We start from the raw sequence: 26,899 nt of genomic DNA on the forward strand, positions 1-26,899 counted from the left end.
GCACTGAATGAGGGCCCATTTATTTGCCAGTCAGAGTCCAGTGTAATGAGCCTAATGCTAATGTCAACTCTTCAACTCACCTCTATCAACATGCTAAGACTGAGGAACTGAGCATTTACTGAGGAACCACTTTTGGAACCATTTTATCAGAAGAACCTTCAAACATCAACAAGAACCTCCACAAAATATAAAAGCTCCATAGCACTTTTTCTCAGAACTGTAGATCCAAATCAATATAGCAGCTTCATTTTGTTTTAGAAATTAGCACACAACTACTTTATTGACCCTGAACACTGAATAAAAGCCACTGAAAAAAACACACACAGAGAGACATGTCGGTGGGGATGAATTTCATCCTTTCTTCAGCACAACAGAAAAAGGCCACCTGTAAAGTGTGGAAAGATGTTCATTCAGTCCCCCTAAACGGGGTAGTTAACAGATAGTAAACAGTACAAGGAGGATTTGAATGGCCTTTGTCTGAGCCAGGGCGACGCAAACCCAACAGACAATCGCATGGGACGAAATAAAAGCTGAATTTTACTAGCAGTCCAGGCTGTGCGTGCTCCTGTTAGGCAGACCGTGGCCTCCATGCCGGCAGAGCCAGTGGGCCATTTGCATGGAAGGACCAGTTGAATGAAGAGACCAGATTCTCACTACCTGGCATGCAAAACCAGCTGGCCAGCAGTTAACACACACACACACACACACACACACACACACACACACACACACACACACACAGGTGTGTCTGCTGCCGTGGCCTCCTGAGATATGGAAATGAGCACTGAGATTTGCGCTGTCTAACCGCTGAATATTGTGAAGGACGCAGACACACACATGCAGGTGGGACACAAGTAAAGAGCTAAGAGACAGTGTATGGGAGTACATGGGAACTTTTTAAGCAGGTCTGACACTGAGATACAACTGAGGTTAAATTCATATAGCAAGTGCACCAAGGTTGGCTTCAACATAGTGGTCGGGAGGTTTGAGACAAGTGGACTGAAGATGCCCCGTTCATTCCTGGTGAGAAGGAAGCAGTCAGTGTACACTGCCTGGATTTGGAGAGACCCCCAGAACCCACCCTGGACCAACCCAACCATTATAGGTACTTCTACATTTAAAATATGAAGGAATTAATTTCAAGATCAGATATTTTATAAACAAGGAATGCACTGACTTTACTAGGTTTAACCATCTACTTCTCTTTTGAATGCAATACAATACTGGCCAGAAATAATTCTAATAAAAAGTTGTAATATAATGTTATATTAATATTTATATATTATTATGTAATATATTTAATGTGTGTGGGAATTACATACATATTTGAATTAAATCAGTTTAATGTACTTGAGAGAATTAAATTGTTATACTTGACTTTAAAACTAAATTAAGTCTGCTGGCCTACTATTCAGTTATTATACTATTATATTTTATTTTTGTGACAATTTATATCTAACTACTATACTAATTATTCCATAATTATTCTGTAATTACAAGTAACATTTACGTAACATAACTTTTTATCCTGAATTATGGACTTTTATTCTTTGGTCGGTTCCACCTCCCTCTAGCTCAAACTCCTAGAACACCTAAAACCTGCATACTAAATGTATTGTTTTAGCGCATGACATATTATTATGTTTTTTAAAAATAGATGAACCAAATATGTCTAATGTCCTCTGAATGTCAAAACTGAAATTAAAGTTCTGTTCACCTAACTCTCCTTCATTGAGCAGACCAAAAGAGAATGTCACTAATGTTAAGAGGACATCCCTAGTTATGTGTGGGTAAATGTTTTGATGAGAAGAATTAAAAGTAATATATTGGTTTTATTTTGTAAAGACTTGATTTTCAGTTGACAATTTGAGCTAATTAAGACTATTATTTTGACATGCTGACAGGATTCTAACATTCCTACATCATATGAGATTAGTATTTTACATTTATCAGAGATTTTAAAAGTTTTCCCACTTTTCAAAGCCTTCAAATTTCTCAAGTCATTCCACGCTATCTACGATCTACAATCTGATCATTCTTTGTGAGTGCTTTGAAATCTGAACACCAGCAAGGTTTCAGGAAGGTTACAGAACACTCCAGAAAAAACGTTACAGGAATTTAATAACAGTTTGCATCACAACGTTATTAAACATATTTCACACAGCGCTCATACAAGAGTAACATTTCCAAAACTGAAAATGTAATAATAGATTACAATAATATATAATAATGATATTTAATGAATGAGTAAAGAATTTGAGCATTCATTTAAACATAGAATAAAATATTTTCAGAACTGACTGATAATAAAAAAGTTACAATTATGAACTTCTATTACTTTTTTAAAAAGCCTACCAAACATAATATGCCCATATTCTATAGTGAGAATAAATGAAAATGAATAGTATTTTTTTTATTAATATAATGTTATATAAAACCATTCCACAAACCCTGATAGACTGAACAAACAAAAGAACCAACACTTGTAATGTTCAGAAAATGTTCTTTTAAACAAAAACTGTTAGCTGGGTTAGAAGAGCATGAACTCTTATGAATATAAATCATTAAGTTGTTTTAGTGCTTTTTTGGGCAGCACGTTATCTATAAAATATAGTGATCCCAGACATTATAAAATAACTTTAATCCACAGTGATGAATACCTCCACTAATCTCTGCTATTAAATTATCAATGGTGCATTTTCTTATCAATGGTCTTCTTTATTAATCACACTGTTCCAGCAGCAGCAGAAGAAAAAGCATTTGGCAACACAGACCTGCAGTTAGTCCAGATGTCAGGCAACACTCATTCTGGGCCAGTGCTCACATCCAGCAGTGCTGAACTGGAGTCAGCACACATGTCCAGCAGCACTGATTCAGGAACACAAAGCCCTCAACACTGCTGCCCGGAGCAGCCCCCTCAGGGCGCCTTCCAGCCGCTTCCACTCCCCCTAACCACAGCTTCCAGAATCAAGGTAGCTCATTCTAATAAACAGGCAAACGATGCTAGCCTCACTTGCTTGCTTAGATTAAAGCCTAAAAGGAATAGTATGGTGAAATTGTCCCTTTTTCAAGACTTTAGGTGTGTTTTAGCTATAGGATGCTCTGTTGATCATTTTTATAGACACTGTAGTTATACAGAATCCTCTTAAACAAGCTTTTTTCACACTAGTTAACAGCTTAAATCACTCTAAGGTTTAATGAATTTGAGGAATAGTTGCTAGCTGCCTGGCTACATTAGCTTTGTTACACTATTTATTGGCTTATTTCTTTTTCTGTCTCTCCATCTGTCCTCAGGCCTCACCCCCAAGTTCCAGTGACTTTCTGTGCCCCGTGTGCCACAAGGTTTTCCCACTTCAGCGCATGTTGACCCGTCACCTGAAGTGCCACAGCCTCATCAAGAGGCACCCTTGCAGGTACTGTGGCAAAGGCTTCAACGACACCTTCGACCTGAAGAGGCACATGCGCACACATACAGGTGATGCTCCATGCATGCAGACACCCATCAGATAATTAGAGGAATGCTCATTTATCTCATATGACCACAAAACCTTATGCCACATTTTAGCCAGGTCACTCTGATACGTTCTGGAATTCCTTCTTTCTAGCAACCAGCCCATACAGGCCAGTTTTATGCAGAGCTCTTGATACTGTTGACTGGTGCCCCTTCACTCTAGTGTCAGACACTGAACTCTGTATTTCCTTTAAAGTGATTGTTGGCCTCTCTGTGTCCTCATCTAAAACTTTTTTTTATACTATGTATATTGTTGATCTCACATAAATCTCAGAAATGGTAACTTTACACACTTTGGGAGTGTTTTTGAAGCATTTTGATTGGTCCGTTCATCATATTTTGATCAATTCTGCCAAAAGTGGGAAAAATGGAGATTTGCAAGATTTTGCATTACATGACGATATTATGCATCGGTGGAAACCATATGTAGAGGGTTTTCTGCTGCACCAAAATGGGATTTTGGATTTGGAAGTGTCTTCCAATTGAAAGTGTGCTCCATACTGTCCCTTTTCCACATTTCCACTGTACTTAATACTGTACTGAATCCCTGTGCAAAAACCAACTGGTATGCCTCTACCTGCTAAATATTATTTACTTGGCTAATTTTGCTACCTAGTTAACAAAAAGTTTATATAAAATGTATGAAATGTCACCAAAATGACATTTACTTAACATTCCCCTGCTCATGAGACATGATTGGAGTCCAGAGTTTCCTTCTTTAGTTTTGTACTGAAGCTACGATGCTAATATAACAGACCTCATAGATGCAGTGTAAAACTAATGAAGTAAACATGTCACGGCTGATTGGCTGTGTTTGGTGTGAGTGGGAAAACATTACTGGAACTGCTCTGGGTCTCCAGGTCTGCAGATGCATGAATCTTGCCAGAGGCGCCTGTTTCTCACCTGCACGCCCCTCTTGTGCAGGTATCCGGCCGTACAGATGCGACCTGTGCGAGAAGGCCTTCACACAGCGTTGCTCGCTGGAGTCGCACATGCGGAAGATCCACGGCGTCCGACAGCAGTACGCCTACCGCCAGCGCCGCTCCAAGATCTTCGTATGTGAGGACTGTGGCTTCACCTCCAGCCGGCCTGATGAGTACTTCCTGCACGTGCGTCAGCGGCACCCCGAAAGCCCCGCCCTGCGCAGGTACTACCGCAAACACCTGCAGGACACGCCCACCCAGCCCCAGATTTCACCCTTCATGCTCTACCCCACCGCCGCCTTTTACATGTGAAGCTCAGCACCACCACCCACTACACAAGGACATGAGGGAGCAGGTTCAAGTCTGTGCAGTTTTGAGTACAAACACATAGATGCTGAAACATGAGCCAAGGAACAGTGTATCAAATGCCTTTATTTATTTTAATGAGGAGCCTTTTATGAGATTTTGTAATTACATTAATCATTAATTCGTTTCTTAAAGGGTATAACAATGAACAGTGCATTACACACAGACACACACACACACACACACACACACACACACACACACACAAACACACACATCCACATCCACAAACAAAAACCTCTCTTTTGAGATTTAAACTCTTTATTTTTAAAACATTTATTCTTTGTCTCAATAGTAAAGTGCAGGTTTGTAGTTTAAGATGTTGTCATCTGTGAATTACAGTAAAAAGTGATGTTGACCTTTGGGGTTAATCTTTATATTTGGTAATAATGTGTGTATTTTAATAAAGCCTTTCTCGTCTTGTTTTGAGATTGACTTCTTCAATAGTTGAAATGTCTATAAATGCATGCCTATAAATTTCACAGTTAATAAAGTTCACAAAAGCAAAGTGAACTGAATTCATGTGGACGCACAAACAGTTTATTTTCTCAAAAAAAAACCCAACAACTTAATGTCTATATATATATAATCCATCTATGATCCAATAATGATTTTGCCATGCCATAAACGGTAACGTTACTCACTCAAGCATTTTTAAGAACAAAGAGAAATCAGTAGCCCCATAATAAATACCTAATTCTCACCCAAAACTATAGTTTTCTGTGCAATATGTTTTTTAATACATTCTTTGTACAAAATATAATGCCAACTCTCAAAATAATAAAACTTTAATATAGTATGGGTTTAGTTTGCAGTGCAATAACACAGCACACCCCGTTTCAATACTTTATTAACATGCCCTTACCAACTTTGACTTGCTATAAGTGCAGAGGTTTTTTTTCAATAGCCTCAGTAAGCTAATTATGTAATTAATTACTAGCTATGCAAAAACTTTGACACATCTGAAGCATTTGAACAATCTTAAAAACTGGCTTTGGTTTGAAGTCTACGTTCACACAGCAGGTAAAAGTGGCCCAAATGTGTCATCTGTGTGTCAGTGTGAACGGCAAAACACACTGAACCTGACATTTTCAATTCTGATTGACTTTCATATGTGGTATTGAAACCTTAATCCTATCAGACATGCAGCAGAACTCTCCGACTTTTATGTCAATCCAAGGATAAAACCAAAGAAGCGGGCTTGGCTGAATAACATGCCTATTTTACAGCGAGCTGGGATGCAATCTTGGTGATAAACCCAGCTATCAGCCGCTGGAACTCCTAGATAGCTCCTGTGATGCTGGCAAAGATGAAGCTGAAACTTCGCTTAAAGCATTGCACTTTTGCTAGGTGCATCACTTTAGGAGCGTAAACTGTTCAGACGAATATCAGATATGGTTCACATTAAAAGAGTGAAAAAAACATCAGATTTGGTGAGAAAATCAGATTTTGGCCACTTTGCCTGCTGTGTGAACGTAGCCATAGTGTATTGCCATGATTTGTTGGTGTTGCTAGATGTGCCTTTAGCCTGGAAACTAAGACGAAAGCAGAGTGGAGTGATGAAGACAGACGTTTGCTACATAGTTTAAAAAGAAGAAGTGGTATGGTTTTGAAATATTGGCTTTAAAGAAGAAATGCTTCAGGCTGCAAAGACAGATCACTCAAGTCGTGTTTCTGAGCTGGAACTGGTGGTAAACAAAGATGTTCCAAACCCGATGATTTTGTCAGAACGCCACGTGTAATAGTGTTAAAGTTTAATACACTTCTGTACTGGTCATCATGTCCATATTAGGAACTCAGGACCTCAGGAGCTGGATTTCTGAATGAAAAAAGTAATAGGATTTTCCTAAATTGCCTATATCGCATCCAGTGGTGGTTTTCCTTCAAAAATCGGAAAGCAGTTTTTTTAAATGCCTGTCTGAGTATGTATGTGACTCAATATCTCACCCCTTTGTCGGCAGCTCTGACAAACTTCAGCCAATATAATAATGGAACAGCCCTTAAGACGGCATCAGGGATTCACCCAGAGTAATGCAAAGTCAATGAAGGCTTGTTAAATTGGTACTGAAATGGGCATGGGCAGTGGGCATGGGCAGTGGTCATTCTCTATGTCCTCTGGTTTCAGCTGACAGTAAGCTAAGCCAGTGTGAGTATTAGTGTCTGGTATAGACTATTCCACCCCGATCTATCTGGTGTTACTCACTGCATTGCAGAGGAACGTAAGTGCTTTAAAAAAGGAGTATCATAAAAACTGAGCGACCGTACACACCTTTCTCATCAATAAGTGCTTTGAAAATGGAGTATCATACAAACTGCCTTTCATATTAACATGTGCAATCATAAAAGTAAAGTGTTCTAGCCATTGACCTCCAAGACAACCAGTTGCACGTACAGTACTCCTGATGTTTCCAGATGGGGCGTCAGTATTGTGGGTAAGAGAGTGTGGACACTGATGGTGTATACATGGTCTGAAGGACAGTGATCCCAGTGCTGGACATACACAGACTGCTGGTCGTCACATGGTAGAGCTCAGGAGAGCTCAGAACTGCAGTGACGTTCCCACATCTGGAACTCCCCACCCTCGGCACACGCCAACAGGTACGACTCACACCTCACCTGTGGCCAACGCACCTAACAGAAGTATAGGCTATGGTCACGTTGACATCTTGTTGGTTTACATTCATGTTTGTTTACATCCACATTTTAGTACCAATTTAAATTATTTAAATTATCTGTTAATAGTGTAAACTGTACCGTGTCCTGAAATGACCCGTACACACACATTTTATGATAACATTATATACAAAGATATCATGATGGCATTATATACAAGCACCTTTTAGGTTGTATTTACAGTATAGGGTCAAAGTGGCCCATTTAGGTTTTGGTGGTGAAACGAAGTGGTGGAACTGCAGAGTCACTTGCTTTCTTCAAACGTTGATTGAAGATCCATCTCTTCCAAGAGTACTTGGGAGAAATGTACTGCTGAGAATTGTGGTCTGCACACTGACTTTTGTGTTTAGTAGCATCTAAGCTTAGAGGTATCTTTCGGCTCCAAGCCAATACAAACTAGCTACGGGTATTTTTTTGGAGTAAACAGTGAAGCACTTTTGCTCTGAATAAGAGCATTCTATCCCTGATTCTAATGGGAATCATATCCTGTATCCCTGTATTTCCATTTGACTATAATGAAAAAATCCCAAATAGGAAATGATGCTGTTTTAAACACCACACTTCACGGTACATACACACATATCATCATAATCGAGCAGCAGCAAGATGTGTCCACAATAATCATAGATATGGGTACATTAAAACACTAGAACGACTGTATCTGAGTGAACGTAGACTGTGTGAATATCACCTGAGATGGTGGTGGCACTTACCCTGTGAAAGAGCATCAGGTGGCGCAGGAGAGGCATCACTAGCGGGTAATGGCAGGCAGGGGGCACCACTGAGCTCTGCAAACATCAGGTCAAAAGATCAGTCAACACAAGCAGTGTAGTGTTCCACTGCAATGCAACAACAACAGTGAGCTGAGAAAGAAATTGACTGTGAGCTTAGAGCTCGGTTTGCTCTTATGATTCCAGACTTCTTTCGTAATGTTCTCAGAATAAGGTGATGATCAGCCATGCTAGCAGCTGTATTACAGAGTGATGATACTGATCCACAGAGACAGAAAATAGAAAACGAGGGTGCTGAGAGGCACGCTTACATCCCCGACAGGCTCCGCACAGCGAGCAGGCAGAAAGACAGGCGGCAGGCACACACACAGCTCTGTGGTGGGACGAGAAAGAGCTGTTTAGTGCAGGACACAAACACATCCGTCTCCCATGACCAGCAGCAGTTTTCCTCCATTATTCCAAATGCAGCGGATCAACCAGACCATGTTTTCAGAAGTTTATGTTAGATTTATACTGATTGTACTGCTGTACAATCATTTTACTGCTCAACTGACTTTTAATAGGGAGAATAGCGTAACTGTCGCTGCTACTCTGGGCTCTGCATGCTGCTAACTGCGCTATGTAACTTTGGAGAAGTGGGCAGGAGAAATGTATAACACTGCATAATCCGAGTCATATATGAGTCAAATCTGGTGATATAACATTTGACTCCACATGCTTCTTTCACTGTCAGTGACAGTTCTGTATCCTTCAGCTTGTCCAGAACAATGTGTCATGTAGGGGTGGCTCAAAGTGTAAATTACACTTCCTGATTGTAGAGGGAGCCCGGGAGCAAGAAGTGCCCATTTTCCATAGTGTTGCCTTAGAATTTAAGATTAGCAATAGCTAGTTTACCTGTAAACATCCTGAAAGCTGTTTAGCTACCTAAATCATAACACTTGCCTTAAATCACATCCAGCTGTTAATTAATCTCAAATAGATTTGCTTGTGTGGCTTCTGACACTATAGGACACACTTGTATGCATCAAAACAGTTATTATCCTGGTGATATAATACTATAATTTTGACAAATTGTTAGACTTACTAAACTCTATTAATTCTATTTTTCATAATAATTTGTGGATATGTTGGACCCTGGACCATTTGTTTATTTTTATTTATATACAGCACTTGTTGTGTGGTATAATAAGAAGGTGGAACTATCCAGTATGTCAGTATGTATTGCACTTTTGGTTCCTATTTATTGCCTTATTTTTATTATCTTTCATTAGTTTTCTTGATAAACAAAAAGGATTTGTTGTTAAGATTCCCTGGTTCAGCCTGTCTTGCTGTCATTCTGCTAAACAGAGAAGGGAACCATCACTGTGAGAATGCAGCCAGAAAAAGCTATTATCTGCACGTTAAAATACATTATAAGTGGGTTGTCAATATCGGCTGATATCAGCTATTTATGCCCTGTTTTTTTTTATAGATAACAGTATGTCACTCAGAAACCACGTAAACAGCTCTATTTGAGATTAATTACTAAATCAAGGCAAGTGTAAAGATTTAGGCCTGATTTCCTTAAGCTTAATTGGCTATAAGCTTCCATTACTTGAAAGAACCAAACTTCAGAAGACAAAATCTGTCTTGGCTGATCGGCTACATTCAGAGTACAGAGAAAACTGTGTAGACTTGACTTTTATTCGAATCATTACTTTAAAGTGGAATGTGCAGCCCACTGTGGCAGACAAGAAGAGGAGAGTGATGCGTGAATGTGGGATTGCATGCGCGATTGATTGCGAGTGATGCCGCCGGGTGCCTGTTCCACACAAATAAAGCAAAAGGGTGACTGTTGAGTTTGTTTCTTCATGAGTGCCTGGTTGGAGTGAAAGCAGGAGGCAGTGGGAGGTTGTTGAGCCACCATGCTCTGTTGTCACAAGGTCTGTTGAGAGCTGTGCTCTCTATGACTGACATGTGCTGGTGGGGGAATTCTCACTGTCCTACTCCTGTATGAGACATTTATATCTGTTCTTTACACATACACATTCAGGATGACACATTGTACAGCAAACACCACAAATAATCAACCTCCTCTCTTCTGAAATTGTGTGACATGTAAAAGCTGTGGCCTCATGTCTTGCCTTTCTCCTGCTGGTCCCTCAGTTTGCGGATCTCCTCGTGGAGAGCCTGCAACTCTTGCTCCAGCTCTCGGTTTCGCTGTTCTGCCTCCTGTAGCCGCCTGGGGGAATGAAAGCATTAATAAAGGATTCAGTGGAAGGTCAGTAGAAAGCATTACCTGCAGCAGCAGATGTGGTTAAGAAGAAGGGGAGATGAGTCAGGTAGGACAATGCAGGAAGATACAGCAATAGGGCTGATTGGGCAGTGGACCATAATGTAGCTGTGGTGCGGGACGAGTAAAGAAGCGTAGCTGAACTGTGAGGTAAGTAGGTCAGTAGTAAATACTATACCTGTGTAGTTCCTGGGTTTCCCTGTTGCTCTGGTCTGTCTCTGACGTGGGTGAGGGCTCTGCAGTACTGTGTTCAAGAGCCAGGGGGAGCTCTCTCTGCATTGGCATTTCAGCTGACAGAGGCTCCCTGAGCTGCCACACTTGACTCTGAAAGGTTTTCACATGGACACTCACTAATATCAACCCTTGAACATGTTTTTCCTAATCTGACATCACAGACAAAACCACAACTATCACCAGCACCAGTCAGCTTATAGCTGGAACCATATGTCCTAGCATAGACTTGGGCATTATTGCAGGAAAATGCAGTTCACTTTCACATGTTTGTTGTTGTCTATATCTTGTTCAGAGTATTTTAACATAATATCCATAGACAAATAGTATTGTTAATCTATTATTATTAATATTATTATTTTATTTTCCTTGCAGCACAGAGAGAGAGTACCAATATAGTTAAACTTTGCTGTGTATATAGTGATGTCATCAGCAATATAGGTCTCAACATCCACACTCTTAAAACACTCTTTAGTAAAGGCAATGGTTCTTGGCCATGCCTTTTGGACATCAAAACTGCGTCCTTTACTAATAACAATCCATCTGATGTGCTTGCTTATTTATATGTGTAGCAATTTCTGTTACATGGCATCTGTGACGTCCTGGGCAAAGTTCATTCCAAACCAGGGGTCATAATATGATCATAATATTGTAATATGACTGTGACAGTGGGCGATGGGTGGTAGCATCTTCGAAACCGCAGACTTCATGGGATGTTCTAGAGTCGGCATAGTGAAGGTGTACAGAGAATGGACTTCTCTAACAGCGAATGCCTCCTAACGGGCCACTGATGCCAGAGGGGATCAGTGAATCTGGCAAGTGGTATAGAGCAACCGACGCTCCACTGTGGACCAGTTAACCTCTGTAATGAACACCTTCCATCACCTAATGCAGTCTGTGCCGGCAACGCTGTGCTAGTGTCATCCAAGTGGGTTATTCCCACTATTAGGTAGATGGTCATAATATTCTGATAAACTGTGTATACAGAATCACAACAACGAGAACCATTTAATGCTTAACACAAGGAAATCTCATGCTGATGTTTTTTTATACCTTTAAAGCTTTTCAACTTCCTTATGAATTGAATCTATTACTGTGAAAAATGTGATAGCAGTTCTTCCATCATGTTAGGTTGTGTTGTGTTTGTGTCTGAGTGCTTCATACCAGTTTCTCCTGCAGATACACATGCTCTCTAGCCAACTGCTGGTCAATCTCCATCATGATGTCTTGGCTGCGGTCAACAGCGCCTGTTTCTCTGTTAAGGGAGAATACATGGAAGGATGCGGCACTAACTCCTTTATAGATTAAGATGATGGTGTTGCATAAAAACTGACCTGGTGGCTGTGTAAGAGTATCCAACGAAAGCTAAATGAACTCCAACGGGAGCTCTGTCCATTACGTCACTTAGGGTCTCCTGCAAACACAGTTGATAAGAAGCATGGTCAAGTACATTATTCATATTACAAGAACAAATATAAGGCAGAAACACAGAAATTCAGTGATTAATCAGATACTGTTTCACTGAGGCAGTCATCCAGCACGTCAAAGTTGGAGGTGTCTGTAGCATTGGAGACTTCAGGCTGGTATGGAGCAGGCAGTCTGTGCAATGCACCCCAGTCCAGTCCCCTGAAGAAAGGGTGACTCCTGAAGTCTGCAGAGCCGTTAGAGCCCAGTCTCTCCGTCCTCTCACACAGCAACCCTGAGATCAGTGCCCGAGCCTCTTCCGAAATCTCCACAGCTCCTGGAGGGAACTCAAAATAATCCTGATGGCACACAAATACACAAACAATATAACAATAATACAATAATTGTGCCGTGTTTATTATAATAATCCAACTTTACTGAAGATTACTGTAAATAATGATTTTTATAAAAATGATGAACAGAGTTCAGAGCTCCAAAATGACAGAGAAAGCTCCATCTTCCTCTCTCTCCCCCTCTCTCTCACCTGGAAGTGGATTATTTTGGCGTATGTTTCAGATAGAGACTCTGCGTAAAAGGGTGTGGTCCCCAGCAGCATTTCATATGCACACACACCAAGAGCCCACCAGTCACACTCCTTTCCATAGCCCCCACCACCCTCCACTGCTCGCAGGATCTCTGGTGACAGGTAGTCTGGAGTGCCCACAGCAAGGGAGGAGTGGACCTGCAAACACACACACACACACACACAAACACCTATAATCATACACTTGTAGTCTGGTATATGAAGGCATATATAATTCCCTTCACACGAATGCACCTCTAGTTATGTCCCTAGTGAATGTTGGGTAATGTGTTTTAACCTCACCAAGCCATCGTCTTGAAGCTTCAAACAGGATCCAAAATCCCCCAGTCGCACGTGACCATCCACCGTCAACAAGATGTTGTCAGGCTTTACGTCTCTACATGGAAAAGCATGAATATTGTACTATTCCTTCTACATCCATAGACTCACACAGACTAACACACTGCAGATGTATATACCTGTGCACGTAGCCCAATCTGTGGACAGAGTCGATGGCCATCACCATCTCTGCCAAGTAAAACTGACCCATGCCCTCCGGTATACGGTCACCAAACTTACTGAGCAATGTCAGCAGATCTCCACCAACATAGTAATCCATGGCTAAATACTGAGACAGATGGAGACACGGAAAAATAAGTATAATGAAAGATGGAACAGATTTGGTGGCTGCCACTGGATTAAAACAAGCAGTTTGGTGAAAAATTACATTTACAGTCTCGCCCTTACCCCAAATGCAGTTGATTTGCGTCTTTAATTTTGTGCTGGAGCAACTATGCTATTGTAGCTAACATGGATGTTTATAGCCACACATCTTCACACACTTGCCTCAAACAGCATCATGTCATCTCACCTACACTGAAATAGACACTAAAGCCCAGTTACCATTGTGCAAACCGCATGCCTTAAAAGGACACACTGTTTCTGCATCAAGCCATGTGGTGTTTAGCTAAGCTGACAGACTTGTGATTTCTGACAATGTAGCTGACATACTTTTGTCAATAGAAATGGACAGAAGTACAGGCAACATGTACAAAGACATTATAATAGGAGAGGTAAGCAGTTTACTGGTTGAAATATAAATGGGATAGCTTGTAATGTGTTGTTGTGGAGAAAGAAGCAACGCATAGTACCTTTAACCATTTAACCTTTAACCACCTTTAGCCAGAAGCCACAAAACACTTGCTATTTTTGTCAGACCTGTCTTGTTTGTCTGGAAATAACTGCCCAGGGGTGTTGCCAAGATGGCTGCTGACAAACATTCCTATAAGGACTATATTGTCCCTTATTAAAGATTTGTTATGCTGTCTCAGAAACCACCTAGAAGGTCTAGTTGAGATTACACAAGCTCTCATTTCTTGTTAGCTGTATTAGCCTTGTGGCCTTGTGTGCAAAACTAAAGAAAAAATGTCAGACACAAAACACGTCTTGGATGACTTACTAGTTGTGACGTGAAAGCATATCCATTAGATTTGCTTTAATATAGCTGTAATACGAGATTTCTGCTAAAACATACAAGGTAATTGTCGTCCTGGAAGGCATAGTGTAGCTCGGTGATCCAGCGCCGATCTCCTTTCAGCAAAACCTCTCTTTCCTCCTGATAGCATGCTGTCTGAACATGGAGAGAGAGAGGTGTAGGAAGAAAGAGTGGGTGAGAGAAAATGATGCTTAATTAACTGATATGACAGTAAGAATGAAACTGAGGCCCTGTGGGAAACTTTATAGTGTGTTTCACCTCTCCACGCTTCAGCATGTCCCATTTGTTCATGATCTTTAATGCGTAGACCTGCTGATTGCTGCGCATTCTAGCCACTGCAACCTGCAAGCAGAGACTGTGTTCATGACTAGTTCTACAATGTTAATGCAGTAAAGAAACCGTGCATTGGTAAATATATACAGCTGTGCTTTTATCCACAGCAGTCTATACTACATTAAAATAGTAACAGGCCCCAGCCTCTCACCTCACTGAAAGTACCCCGGCCGATGACCTTCAAAATGTTGAAATCATCCCTTTTTATACGTGTCTTCTTGACCTGTCTCACCAGAGGCTCCGCTGTGATTGGATGAGAGTGATGCAATCATGTCAGCTGTGTTTGATTCTGTTGTGTTAGTTCTGGTTAGCCAAAATCACTCATTTTCTCCTTAATTCATTGGTTAAAATGTCAACAAAGTCAAAACTGTTCATAGTGGTGTTGATATGAACCTAAAAGATATGAAGCTAGTCACCACTCTTTTACTTTAATCTACAATACATACAAAAACTATGCAGGTCCAGTTGTCAGTTTAGTCAGAGTCTAACAGATTTGCTTAGGTGATTCATAACAGGGTAAAGCAGAGAACAGCCTAACCTGTTAATACAGATAAACAGGATCAGAAGAAATAATAATAAAGAAGAAAATAAGACAAGACACCAAACACAATTTGACTGATAAACAGCAGGAAGGGTAAGAGATTACATTTCAGATCTCGGATATGCATCAGGTAATAAAACAATTACAACCTTACACGTCTGTGAGAAGCAGCTCTATTTGCGTTTGATATGCTGAATGAACTGTAACTGCAACCTGCAAGCAAACCTTAAATGAAGACGACCAAAAGCCCCCAACAACTAGCAGGCTTCTGCCTGGAGACAAGACAGTGACATTCATGTAAACTTTACTTTGTCACTGTCAGCCTCCTGAATGTGCTTGCTGAAGTGGCACTTGTGGAAAGGAACCAGAAATAGTACATTTAGAACATGTTTCACACGTACAGAACTGCTGAATCACTTTGACTATGAAGGTTTAAATTTTATAAATATTAATAATTCCCAAAATGAGGCCTCTTCACAGATCTTGACGTCAGCATGCTTGTGGTCATGGCAAAACACTGTAAGCTTATAAAGTATAGCAGCCACCAATTTCTGCCCAACTTCCCTCCCATCATACAGTCAGTTTTCCTCATTTAAAGATGTCCACTATATGTTGAAAGCATACATACTAATTGAAGTACTGAAAGTTAGGCTTTGCTCAGACTGCAGGATAAATCAAATGTAATATCTACACTGATTGTCATGGTAATGCCATATAATGGTGATGCCAATAGTAACACAAACACTGATCAGCCATAGAATTAGTACCTAATACTGAGTAGGTCCCCCTTGTGCCACCACAACAGATCTGACCATTCAAGGCATGGACTACACAAGGCCTCTAAAGAGGCCCTGTGGTATCTTACACCAGGACGTTAGCAGCAGATCCTTCAAATTCTGTAGGTTGTGAGATGGGGCCCCCATAGAGTGCATTGCCTCAGCTTCCCATAACCCTGTCGCCGGTTCACAGGCTGTTCTTTCTTGGAGCACTTTTGGTAGGTACTGACCACTGCATACCAGAAAAAAAACACAAGACCTGCCTGATGTTTTGGAGATTATGAGCAAGTCATCTAGCCTTCACAATCTGGCCCATTTCTCCTGCTTTTAACACACTAACATCAAGAACTGACTGCTCACAGGCCACCTAATGCATCCACCCCTTTACAGATGCCACGGTAGATGAAGATAATCAATGTTTTTCACTTCACTTCTGTCAGTGGTGTCATTGTTATGGCTGATCTGTGTATAAGCTAACATGCTAATGTGCATCATTACTTAACGACTTTAACTATCTAACAGAAAAATCACACTATTGCTTTTTATAAGCTACAACATGAACAGCACATGCCATTAGTGTAGGTTGATCTTGTCAGATAACGTTAGCTAACAGGCTAACTGGCCCTTTCAGTGATATTTAAAGACAGATTTTAAGTCTGTACTGAAGCAGTCACTGCAGAACTATATACACAAGCTTCAGATGCATGTTTAAGCTACTACTGTCTTTCTTGTGGCTCATTACCTGGCAAGCACCACAGTGCCTTGAATGACAAATTACTGTATCACATGCCAGAAATAAATCAAATTTGACACCATATACAAATATTGCTTAAATCTAAATACAGTTTCCTACCATTCATTTTAAAACAGATATGCTAAAAATTGATTTTACAGCCTCAGCCTCAGATTACTGATTTGTTGATCAGGCTGTAGTCTTGATAAGCCTGCCTTTTTTCATTCATTATTCAACAGTGATCTGATCAGCCTACAATCGATGAGCCATGGCTTGAAGGTATCTCCTGTGGCAAGGCCTACTAGAAAATGTCCTACCACCCATTCCTCATTAGGAGACGAGCCCCTTTCCCCTTTCACAGAAACAGATCCCTCAGCACAAGACAGATCTTTTCCCCTTTAAGAGCAAACTGGTCAGAAATAGAACAGATGGTGCTAAGAATAGCCTGCCACTGCTTAAGACTTTTTTAAGGCAAGTTTTTCCAGTGCCTTGGATCGCAGACTTGTATGCGCCAGCACACACAGACACACATCCACGAGAGGAATGTGAGTGAGAGCAAGGCAACAGTGTAAACTGTTTTAGTGGAAAGAAGTTTCCAGAAGTGTTTCTCCACATCTCGAACACACAGGCGCATCCCGTAACTGGAGCAGGAGGAGAGACGTGGGAAGACCAGGGATAAGGGGATAGAGCCAGATGGAGAGGTTTGAGGAGAGTATGTTCTGTATCATCTCTACCACAGTCAGAGGTGAGCAGAGATGTGAAGTAACGGAATTTCAGTGCTGACTGCATATGTAAGGCAGTGGTTCTGAGAAAAAAAATATTTACACTAATTCCCCCTAAACTCAGAAGTAAACAAGGATGTGCAGTGTCACTTATCTGAGGTGCGGTGGTAATCATCCAACATCCTGACATGCAATCAAATCCTCATAGCAATTTTCCAAAATCTAGTAGAATGCCTTCCCTGGACAGTAGAGATAATTACTCCAACAAAAGCAGTATCAACTCCTTTTTAACATCCAGCAGGTGTCCCAAAACCTTTGTCCAGGTAATGTATTTGCATGCTGATAGCGCCCTCTTGTGAACTGTGTTTAGCCTGCTGAACATGAGTGGGTGTGTAAGTTAAAGCCAGGTAGGCAGCAGCCTATGACATGACCACATTAAAATACAAATGAGATCAATTGGTTGCCTATATATACATATATATCACCCATAACATTAAAACCACTGACAGCTGAAGTGAATAACATTGTTTATCTGGTTGCAGTTGGACCTGTCAGAGGGTAGGATATATTATGGAGCAAGGGAACAGTCAGTCCTTGAAGTTGATGAGCCGAGCAACTCAGACTGGAGCCAGATTGTGATGGCAAGATGAAATGAGCTGTAAAACACAAGTCATCTCCCTAACCAACATGAGACACTGCCATGTGACCCAGCCAAAGACCTAGCAAGTGAGCGAAGAAGCCAAGGGAAACTAAGGTAAGCACACAAGTGATTAATTCCTGTCTTTTACCTGGGGCCCAAAAATCAGTTTGTGAAGTGAGCAGCTAGTCTCAACCATTTACTTTTGTCTTCTCCCTTACTGTAGTGACCACAGTGCTGGGTTTTATAAATATGAGCCATGTTGGTTTTTGTTATCTTCCCCATTGTGAGGGTCCCTATTATGAGGAAAGTCAGAAACAGTGCCATCATTATCAACACTATGATCATCTGTGTGGTAAGATATTGCGGGTGTCCAAGAGTCAAAGCTCTCTATACCGACATTAGAGCTAGCATTATGTTCCATGTATAATAATGTAGAAAAACTCATTACAGCTATGACTTGGCAGTGGGCCTAAACATGTTCAATACAATGGCAAATATGCCTACATACACTATGTGGACAAAAGTATTGGGACACCTTGCATCTACAGAGGATTTTGTGGCATCCAATCTATAGGCATTAATATGGAGTTGGACCCCCTTTGCAGCTCTAACAGCAGGTTTGGAACTCTGCAGTTATTGAGTCAGCAAAGCTTTGGAGACTCAGCACTCAGAGCCCTGCTCTGTAACTTAAATTGCCTGCCACTTTGTGACTGAGTTACTATGGTTTCTAAATGCTTCCACTCTTCAATAATAAAACTCACAGCTGATGGTGGAATATCCAGGAGGGATGAGATTTCACAAACCGACTTGTTGCAACGGTGGCATCCTATTACAGTGTCATGCTGGAATTTAAGGAGCTCTGAATTCTAAACCAGTAGAAGCATTGTGCAGTTCATTGACTAATCTTTGAGTTACGCTGCTCAGCATTAACCTCCCATTAGCAAACTACATGGGAAAATGTGTGAAATTCACACAGTTGCTTGGAACGATCACTGGCTTCCATGAGCAAATGTTGTTGCCTTCAGTTTGTTCTGTCGCTTATGCTGCATTCCATTTGAACTAGGATGTTGGGATTTCCAATTCCAGATAGGAATTCTTTACTGGAATGCCTCACCAGCCCCAAGCTCAAAATCCAAGAGGGCTGCACCACACATCAACAGTAATAAAAGCAGTTGTATTAAACAGTTTATTAGCACTCACTAAATCAGTCATGCACACACTACCATCCAACTTCTATCTGTGGACGTGTTTCCAGGGTGTTTGGATGCGTGAAATACCGCATTTGGCATTGTTATCAACTGGTATTGCTAACAATGCTAGCCTGGGACAATGCTAACAATGATAACCTAGGACATAAAACATGGGACATTATTTTGGTTAGATCTGACATAAAACACTGGTAAAGGATTGTCAAACTGTTTTGAAATAGTGCAGAATTATTGGCGTGCATTGTGGGAGACCAGGTCACAGGTCACAGCCTTTCCTAGACTAATAGAGTCTGAATGTAAGGAGAAGTTACACAGCAGTCCTACAAAAAGCTCAGTAGGCATACTTGAGAGGTTTTCTGTCCTAATACTTTTTACCTCTTCTCAAGTTATGTATAGTTGTGTGTGTCAACACTGTAAGCATCATTAAATGAGTCTTAGTGGGGGCAGTGGTGGCTCAGCGGTTAGAGCGCCGGGTTATCGATAACAGGGTTGTGGGTTCGATTCCCAGGCTCGGCAAGTTGCCACTGTTGGACCCTTGAGCAAGGTCCTTTACCCTCTCTGCTCCCTGGGCGCTGGAGTTGGCTGCCCACCGCTCTGGGTGTGTGCGTGTACTCACTGCCCCTAACACGTGTGTGAGAGTGTGTTCACTACCAGATGGGTTAAATGCGGAGGACACATTTCGCTGTACACTGTACAGTGACAAATACATGCACCTTTACCTTTACCTTTTTAAAGTGATATTTGTACTTAGATCACAAGGATAATGCTGTGAAGCAACTCCTGCATCATCAGGTTCAGGCTGGTCTAGCTGAGATTTCTTTAAATTTGTCTTACCTTAAATTTGAGTCCAGTAGATGGGGCTGCAGTACAGAAATCACATATACCTTTCGAAATCTGCCCAAAACATGGCAAAAAATCCATTTCTGGCCAGTGACAGTACAAGCTGCCTACTCGCAGCAAGAGTGCTGAATTTATTGGAGCCCCTTTTAGTGCAATAAACTCTGCTATGCAGTTTCAAGTACACACACACACACACACAGTATAAAAAGTATGTTCAATCTGGCAGTTTCATTGGGTGTACCTGCCTTATAGGTGCACTTTGTAGTTATACAACTGTAATCCACAAGAAGGGACCACCACTGATCTGATATTATTTGGGTGGTGCACAATTCTCAGCACAGCACTGATACCAACACGGAGCTGGCATATATACAGGTATTTTTAGGGTGTGTGACTCTGCAGGCTGCCTGTAAATATACTGGTTTAACAAAGGTGAAGTACTCAGGAAATGCTACAGTTGTGTTCCTGTGCAGGGGAACATCCTGCTGCTGCTCTACTGAACCCCACCCCCTCCACCAAACACACTCATGCCTCTCAACCTCACACACCAAGCAAAGCTCAGCCCACTCTACCACTAAGGCCGCCAACCCTAACCCTTTGCTTTCACCGGGGGGCGGTGGGTGACTGATGCTGCCCCTACACGCCAGGCTAAGTGTGTCTGTGGAAAGTTCAGCGTGAATCTCTCCACCACTCCCTTCCTTCTGTTTACCACTCAACCCCCCATGGACCAGAGCCAAACAGCCTGACAGCCACATAAATGGAAATATCACTACAACACAGACAATGACAATGAATCTGTCCGTGTGTGTGTGTGTGTCATTGTCTCTTTCTCTCGTTCTCTCTCTCGCTCTGAAGCATATGCACTCAGGTTTTCATAGGCCTACAGGCTGTCTGACATCCAGCAGCTGACTGGATGACTGTGGGAGGGGGGTTGGAGATTTTATTGTATCTAAATCCAAAATATCTCGGCCTTTGCTGGGGCTTTGCTCTGTCCAGTATGTCAGTGGTCACTGGTGTTCCAGCACCTGTTAGAGATGCTCAGGGATTCAGCTGTTGAATTACTGTGGACACTTTTGGAACACACACACACACACACACACACAGACATACAATGATATGTACAGTATATACAGTCACTTATTTTCCATAATGTTTGGGACAAAGACTTTTTCCTTGATCTAAATATAAGTAATATAAATAAATATAATTAATTAATATAAACCTCCACAAACTTTACAGTAGAATCAGGAAAATCATTAAACTCAATGAAAGTCAATGTAAAGAAATTGGAATATTTCTATTGGTCCATTCAAGGTAACAAAAGTGGCAATCACATCTTGAGGCAGATTACTTAACATAAAGTCCTGAATAGAAAATTACAATATATTATTTATCCTTAAATTATAGAGTCCAAAATTTGTTGTTGATTATTTAAACTGTTAATGTTTATAAAATAGCCAAAATACCCAAGCGTTTGCATACTAGTGTACAGACACTATATATAAACAGTATATAAACAGTGTATGCTACTATATGGAGTACAGTAATAGTGTATTATAGCGAGATGGTGTTTTTGCTTGTATCAATCCATCAGTCTGTGTGTGTGTTGATTCTGGCCATGTCTGCTGCTTCTCACTCATGGAGCGATGGCCGACAGACCTCCATGTACGGAGTGGCCGGACCAATGTCAACACTGGCTGCCACAAGTGTGTGTGTGTGTGTACACATGGAAGTGTCAGGGTCGGCTAAGTTTGTCATAAAGGGATGATAGTTGATCCTCCTGTGACTTTGCTTTGCACTGATCCAGTCAGTTCATCACCCGTACACACACACACACACACACACACTCACACACATTCATACAAATCCACATACCCAGAGCGCAAAGAGAAAGTCTTGTGATGCACACAGTGACTTTGGCGCACACTCTCACGCCCGCATGACCACATGACCTCAGAATAGCGTCCTCTTTCACGACCTTGTGTACATGTTCACCTCCCAGCTACATCCTGCCTGAAGCCACTGCTGCTCGATGCACCGTTACCAAGCAACTAAACACACACACACACACACACACACTACCGTACTAAAGTTTTGAATCTCGTCATAGTAAAAGTTACTGTTGCTTTATATGACCTTATAACATGACGTCTTAAAAATATATGGACTAAACACCAAAAGGTGGAGTTTTACTGAATATTTCGTTTTAAAAAGTACAGGAAACTCGAATGAAGTTACTAAAGTGACATACTTTTTTTATTGTGTCACACTTTTACTCAAGTAATTCACAAAAAAAAAAAATAGAGAGTATATATTCTAAAATACATTTTCTTGTACAGAATATGGACAAAAGTATTGGGACACCTGCTCATTCATAGTTTTTTCTGAAATCAGGGTAAATTATGCAGATTAAAAAGAGTTTATCCTCCTTTTGTTGGAGAAACTATCTGTGCTGTCCATGAAAGGCTTTCTACTAGATTCTGAAGCATTTCTGTCAGAATTAGATTGCATTCAGTGTAAAGGCAGAATGTGAAGTCAGAATGTTAGATAATCACCACCCAACCCAATCCAAAACGTACCGGATGGAGCACCATCATTCCAGAGAACATAGTTCCGCTTTATACCCCTCTAGCCCACACTTGGCATTAGGCATGGTGCATATCTGCTTATGTTTATCTGCTCCAGAGATAAGAGTCCTATTGTATTGGCAGTACTTCTCTTCAGAGACTAGACAAGCTGTGTGTGTGCCTTTGCACATCTGTGTCAGCAATGGGTTAAACTTAAAGTAACTGAATGTATTTATCAGCAGGCATGTCTACAAACATTTTGACTTATGGTGTACTTGACTATATAGCTTAGAATGTCCTTGTTTTAGTTTTTCTCCACTTATAACATTTAACATATAACACCACTTGTCATTTATTTTTAATTGACCTTCATCATCTCATCTCGCTTCATCCCTCAGAATTAAGCAGGCTGGTTTTAGAACTGAAAATTTTTCAAAAATGGTTTGAGAATGCAACACTGTCCCTTTAGGCCTGTTATACGTAAATGGTCTCTGTTCTGATTGGCTGCCCTGTATTATGTGTCACATTCAAATAACAGTTAGTGTTTAAACACACCATATGACTTCAGTATGAAGTCTGCTAAACTGCTGCCGGCTTATATGTAAATTAGTTGGTTTCCATGGTACCACAAAAACAAAAAAGGAAAAAAGGCTAGTATGCCATAATGAGTAGTAAACTAGTATGCCATAATGAGCATATTTTGAATAATAATGACTTATGTCATAATAACAAGAAAACCTTCACATTTTCACACAGTTATAATATTGCAAGTACCGAATCATTATAATGTGATGCAACATATAACAGTGCCTCAATTGGATATTCTAAGTTTTAAAAAATGAATACTAAGTCATACTTATGAGATGCTAAGTCATACGTAGGAGATAATAAATAATACTTATACAATATTGGGTCATAATTATGAGATGCTAAGTCATACATATAGGATTCTAAATGATTATAATAAGAAACTAGGATGTAATTGACTGTCATACTGTCATACTTATGAAATACTAAGTCATATTTATGGGAAACCATGTCATAGTTTCACTTTACTGTAATATAAATGACTTTTTAAATCAAATTCAAATTCAAATTCAATGACTTCAAATTGGATGCAAACTGGGCAAGAGAGGTATAAAGCCCTCAGCATTGTGGAGCAGTGGAACTGTGTTCTCTGGAATGATGGTTGGTGCTCCATCCAATACTTGTGGGATAAGTTGGGGGTGAGGTGGGGTGGTGATCATCCAACATTCTGACCTCTCTACCGCTCTTGTCTCTGAATGCAATCTAATCCTGAATGCAGTGCTCCAAAATCTAGTAGAAAGGCCTTCCCTGAACAGTAGAGACAGTTACTCCAACAAAAGCAGGATAAACTATGTTTTAATTTTCTTGATTTCAGAAGAAACAGTGAATAAGCAGGTGTCTCAATATTTTTGTCCATATTGTGTCTGTATCTACAACAAAATATAATGAATAATAGATTCATTCTGCACAACTTATGCAGTGTTTCTGGAACCGTGTACAGTTCAGCCCATTATTCTGGACTCATCTAACATTCCTTTAGCATTTTTCTAAACATTCACTAAATGTTTATCAGCAGATGTAGTTTTACAATATTGAAAACATTGACTACAAGCTTTTGAATGGATGTGTACACACAGACACACACACAGACACACACACACAAGGAATATGAGGTGAGAGGGAATGGCACTGACCCCACTGTAGAAAGCGACTGATGTATTTCTCTCTGCCTGGACTGGAGGACTGGAATTCCTGGTAGACACCCACCAACAGGTCCAGCAGCGTCTGCAGGCCTACCGGGCCTGAGGCCCCACTCTCCCCGTCCCCCCCGGACTCCTTTAGCACCTTCTCCCTTGGCGCAGGGGCCTCTCGGGGCCCGGGGCCCGAAGACATGGTGGCAAAGCAGCTAATAAGCCGCGTTCAGCCCCAGCTCCGATCCATAGCCCCTAAAGAATACTGCCTGTTCTCACTGACCATAAATCTACACACCAACCCCAACCTCAGCACACACTACACACACACTCTGACACACTTACATAGGCCTGAGTGCACCCTGTCCACCACCGCCTCACAGACGCTGAAGGCTTTAATGTCCCTCACAAATCAGTCTGTGTGTTTCTCTCTCTCTCTCTCTCTCTCTACTACCCTCTGTCTCTCTCTCTCTCTCTCTCTCTCTCTCTCTATCTCTCTCTCTCTCTTTCTCTCTGTTGTTGCCTTACTCTTCTCACCCTCTGTCTGTGCGTTTGTCAAGCAAGCAGTGATTCCAGCGCTGGCTCAAGCCCTTTTTTGGTGTGTGTCTCCCTCTCTCTCTCTCTCTCTCTCTCTCTTCCTCACTCTCTCTCCCGACTCCCTGTTTCTCTCTTTCTCTGTGGCTCGCTCTAGTGTTCTCTGTTCTCTCCCTACTTCTCTCTCTCTCAGGTACTGCTATTGTAGTACTGTAACATGCTCTCAGCCTATAGTGACGTTCAGTTCCTGATTTGTCTCAGTTCCTCTTTCTGAACGTCTGCCTAACTAACACTTCACACTTTCATGGCTGAAGTCTGGTCTGTGCCCATTCTGAGCAGACCTCAAAGCCTGGAGACTTCCTTCTGATCCAGACGTCCACTTCATCCCTCCTTCATCAGCGTCCTCACCCCCTGTCCATGTGTTTCGCAACTGGCTCCTCTGCGGAGGGTCTGTCCTGAACAGCTGCTGCGCTTGATTCTCTCCGAGGGTGGAACTCTCACTCTCTCGCTCTCTCTCTCTCTCTCTTTCCTCTCTACTTGTTGCCCTCCCTCTGTTGTACTTTTACAGCATGTTGCCTCCTCACCCCTCCTCTTGCCTTCCTCTGTTTATTAATACTCCTTGCCCGTTCTCCTCGCTGTCTCTGTGCCTCTTCTCTTTTTTTACTCTTTGAGATCAGACAGCATCATTATGGGACTCTTCTATGAATTAGGGCTCACTATACATCACTTCTGAGTTTGAATTTGATTGGTTGACCATACTTTGGTGTTTACAAAATCAGGCAGTGGAAGAGTATGACAGTGCAAACTGTAAAAAAGCCAATGTCAACATGAAATTAAAGCCAATATTTTTGTGAAATCTCACATTTGTAGGTCCCAAAAGACTACACTGTAGACATTAAATATTTAATGTTTCATCTACCAGCACACTAGGCCTTTAGCTCGGGCTATAACTGCCAAAATGTGATAAAAAATTCAACTTCCTGACTGTAGGGGGGGCCCAAAAGCAAGGAATGCCCATTCTCACGTAATGCTGCTTTAACCCTTTTATTGCAAACTAAAAAGGGTTTCACATTATTTGACATAATACTTTTATATTTAAGGCACCTCAGAAAGTTTTTATATCAGTAATTACTTGTTTCATTAAACTGATGAAACTAATTTAAATAAAACCACATGTAACATTAAAAGACAAAATACATATTAGACACAATGTACTGACATGCCTTGACTGACACAGACACTATCCTGTTCCTTGTAATGACATTGACGACACTCTTCATCATAAGAGACACTCTAGCAGCCTAAAATGCCCAGTTGTTTTAACTGCATTTTCACACTAAAATCACACGAGTGTATTCAACCTGTGACAGGAGGAGTAGTTCTACATAGCTGTTAGTTGTTGTAGCTGAGCCTAGCTGGCACACATTAAAACCCCTGAGCACAATCAGCGTTCAGAATGGTGACAAACTACAAACGTAGATCATTTCTCCCCTCAAAATATTGTCATTCTTAATCTGGCAATTACAGAATGTGAGTTTGTAGTTTTCTGTTATGAGATTTAAGACATTTCTTACCAGTTTGTCTGAGAAGTGCTGTGCCAATTCAGCAAGCTAGAGCAATAGAGCGGTGTAACAAATGCTACAAAAACCTTTTACTGTTTTATACTATTACTCAGGAACAAACCAGCCTAAAAAGCTTGTAAAACTGTCCCCTGTAAATGTTCAGGTTCATGAGAACACAGAGAAAACTAAAGATACAGGACACAATTTGAACTCTCTTTAACAATGGAATAAGAATAAGATTAGAACTGTACATGCATGAGTTTAAATGTAATCCTCCTTTTATTAATATCATTAGTTTTTTTCTGAAGGCCTAAGAGGTCCTGACAGTTTCCCATATGACAATATAAGACAAAGCTTAATATGATCTCACTAATATGGGCCCTATGATATGACACAGCTAGGGGTGTGTGGTTACATTAAGGCCATAGGAGCACTAGTGAGATTCTCCATCTCTTCAGAATATGTAAACACAGCACCACTACATACCTTTGGGTGCTTTACCCCCTAGTTGACACTCGCTATTGGATACAGTGACA

At 41.0% G+C, this 26,899-nt stretch overlaps 3 protein-coding genes across 4 annotated transcripts in view; 1 reads left to right on the plus strand and 2 right to left on the minus strand.

Moving 5' to 3' along the window:
* The window catches only part of vaspa (vasodilator stimulated phosphoprotein a), a 212,962-nt gene that overhangs the window by 25,276 nt on the left and 160,787 nt on the right, over positions 1–26,899 (minus strand). The window lies entirely within an intron of this gene.
* On the plus strand, positions 2,790–4,746 carry LOC140537202 (putative transcription factor ovo-like protein 3). The gene is made up of 3 exons (XM_072659527.1): positions 2,790–2,972; positions 3,295–3,475; positions 4,436–4,746. Exons 1-3 carry the CDS (start codon positions 2,790–2,792, stop codon positions 4,744–4,746), a joined length of 675 nt encoding a protein of 224 aa, XP_072515628.1.
* Positions 4,849–25,341, minus strand: LOC140537183 (myotonin-protein kinase). 2 transcript variants are annotated; one of them, XM_072659501.1, is made up of 15 exons: positions 24,271–25,339; positions 14,674–14,765; positions 14,448–14,531; positions 14,229–14,324; positions 13,174–13,322; positions 12,998–13,091; positions 12,656–12,853; positions 12,222–12,470; positions 12,042–12,121; positions 11,872–11,962; positions 10,655–10,800; positions 10,328–10,425; positions 8,516–8,577; positions 8,187–8,261; positions 4,849–7,431 (listed from the first exon to the last, which is right to left on the minus strand). In XM_072659501.1, the coding sequence occupies exons 1-15, from the start codon at positions 24,467–24,469 to the stop codon at positions 7,330–7,332; spliced, it is 1,815 nt and encodes a 604-aa protein (XP_072515602.1). In that variant the 5' UTR covers positions 24,470–25,339; the 3' UTR covers positions 4,849–7,329. The 2 variants fall into 2 exon arrangements, with proteins under 2 accessions (XP_072515602.1, XP_072515603.1); XM_072659502.1 differs by lacking the exon at positions 8,516–8,577 and having other exon boundaries at positions 7,310–7,431; positions 24,271–25,341.

The sequence above is a fragment of the Salminus brasiliensis genome, chromosome 16 (assembly GCF_030463535.1).
Source record: "Salminus brasiliensis chromosome 16, fSalBra1.hap2, whole genome shotgun sequence".
Lineage (NCBI taxonomy): Eukaryota > Metazoa > Chordata > Actinopteri > Characiformes > Bryconidae > Salminus > Salminus brasiliensis.

Excerpts from the sequence above, each read along its gene's own strand:
- LOC140537202 (XM_072659527.1), top strand. The coding sequence starts at position 2,790 with ATGTCAGGCAACACTCATTCTGGGCCAGTGCTCACATCCAGCAGTGCT. Across the intron at positions 2,973-3,294 it reads CCACAGCTTCCAGAATCAAG|GCCTCACCCCCAAGTTCCAG; the intron begins GTAGCTCATTCT and ends ATCTGTCCTCAG. Across the intron at positions 3,476-4,435 it reads GCACATGCGCACACATACAG|GTATCCGGCCGTACAGATGC; the intron begins GTGATGCTCCAT and ends CCTCTTGTGCAG.
- LOC140537183 (XM_072659501.1), bottom strand. The coding sequence starts at position 24,469 with ATGTCTTCGGGCCCCGGGCCCCGAGAGGCCCCTGCGCCAAGGGAGAAG. Across the intron at positions 14,325-14,447 it reads ACATGCTGAAGCGTGGAGAG|ACAGCATGCTATCAGGAGGA; the intron begins GTGAAACACACT and ends CTCCATGTTCAG. Across the intron at positions 13,092-13,173 it reads AGATTGGGCTACGTGCACAG|AGACGTAAAGCCTGACAACA; the intron begins GTATATACATCT and ends TTTTCCATGTAG.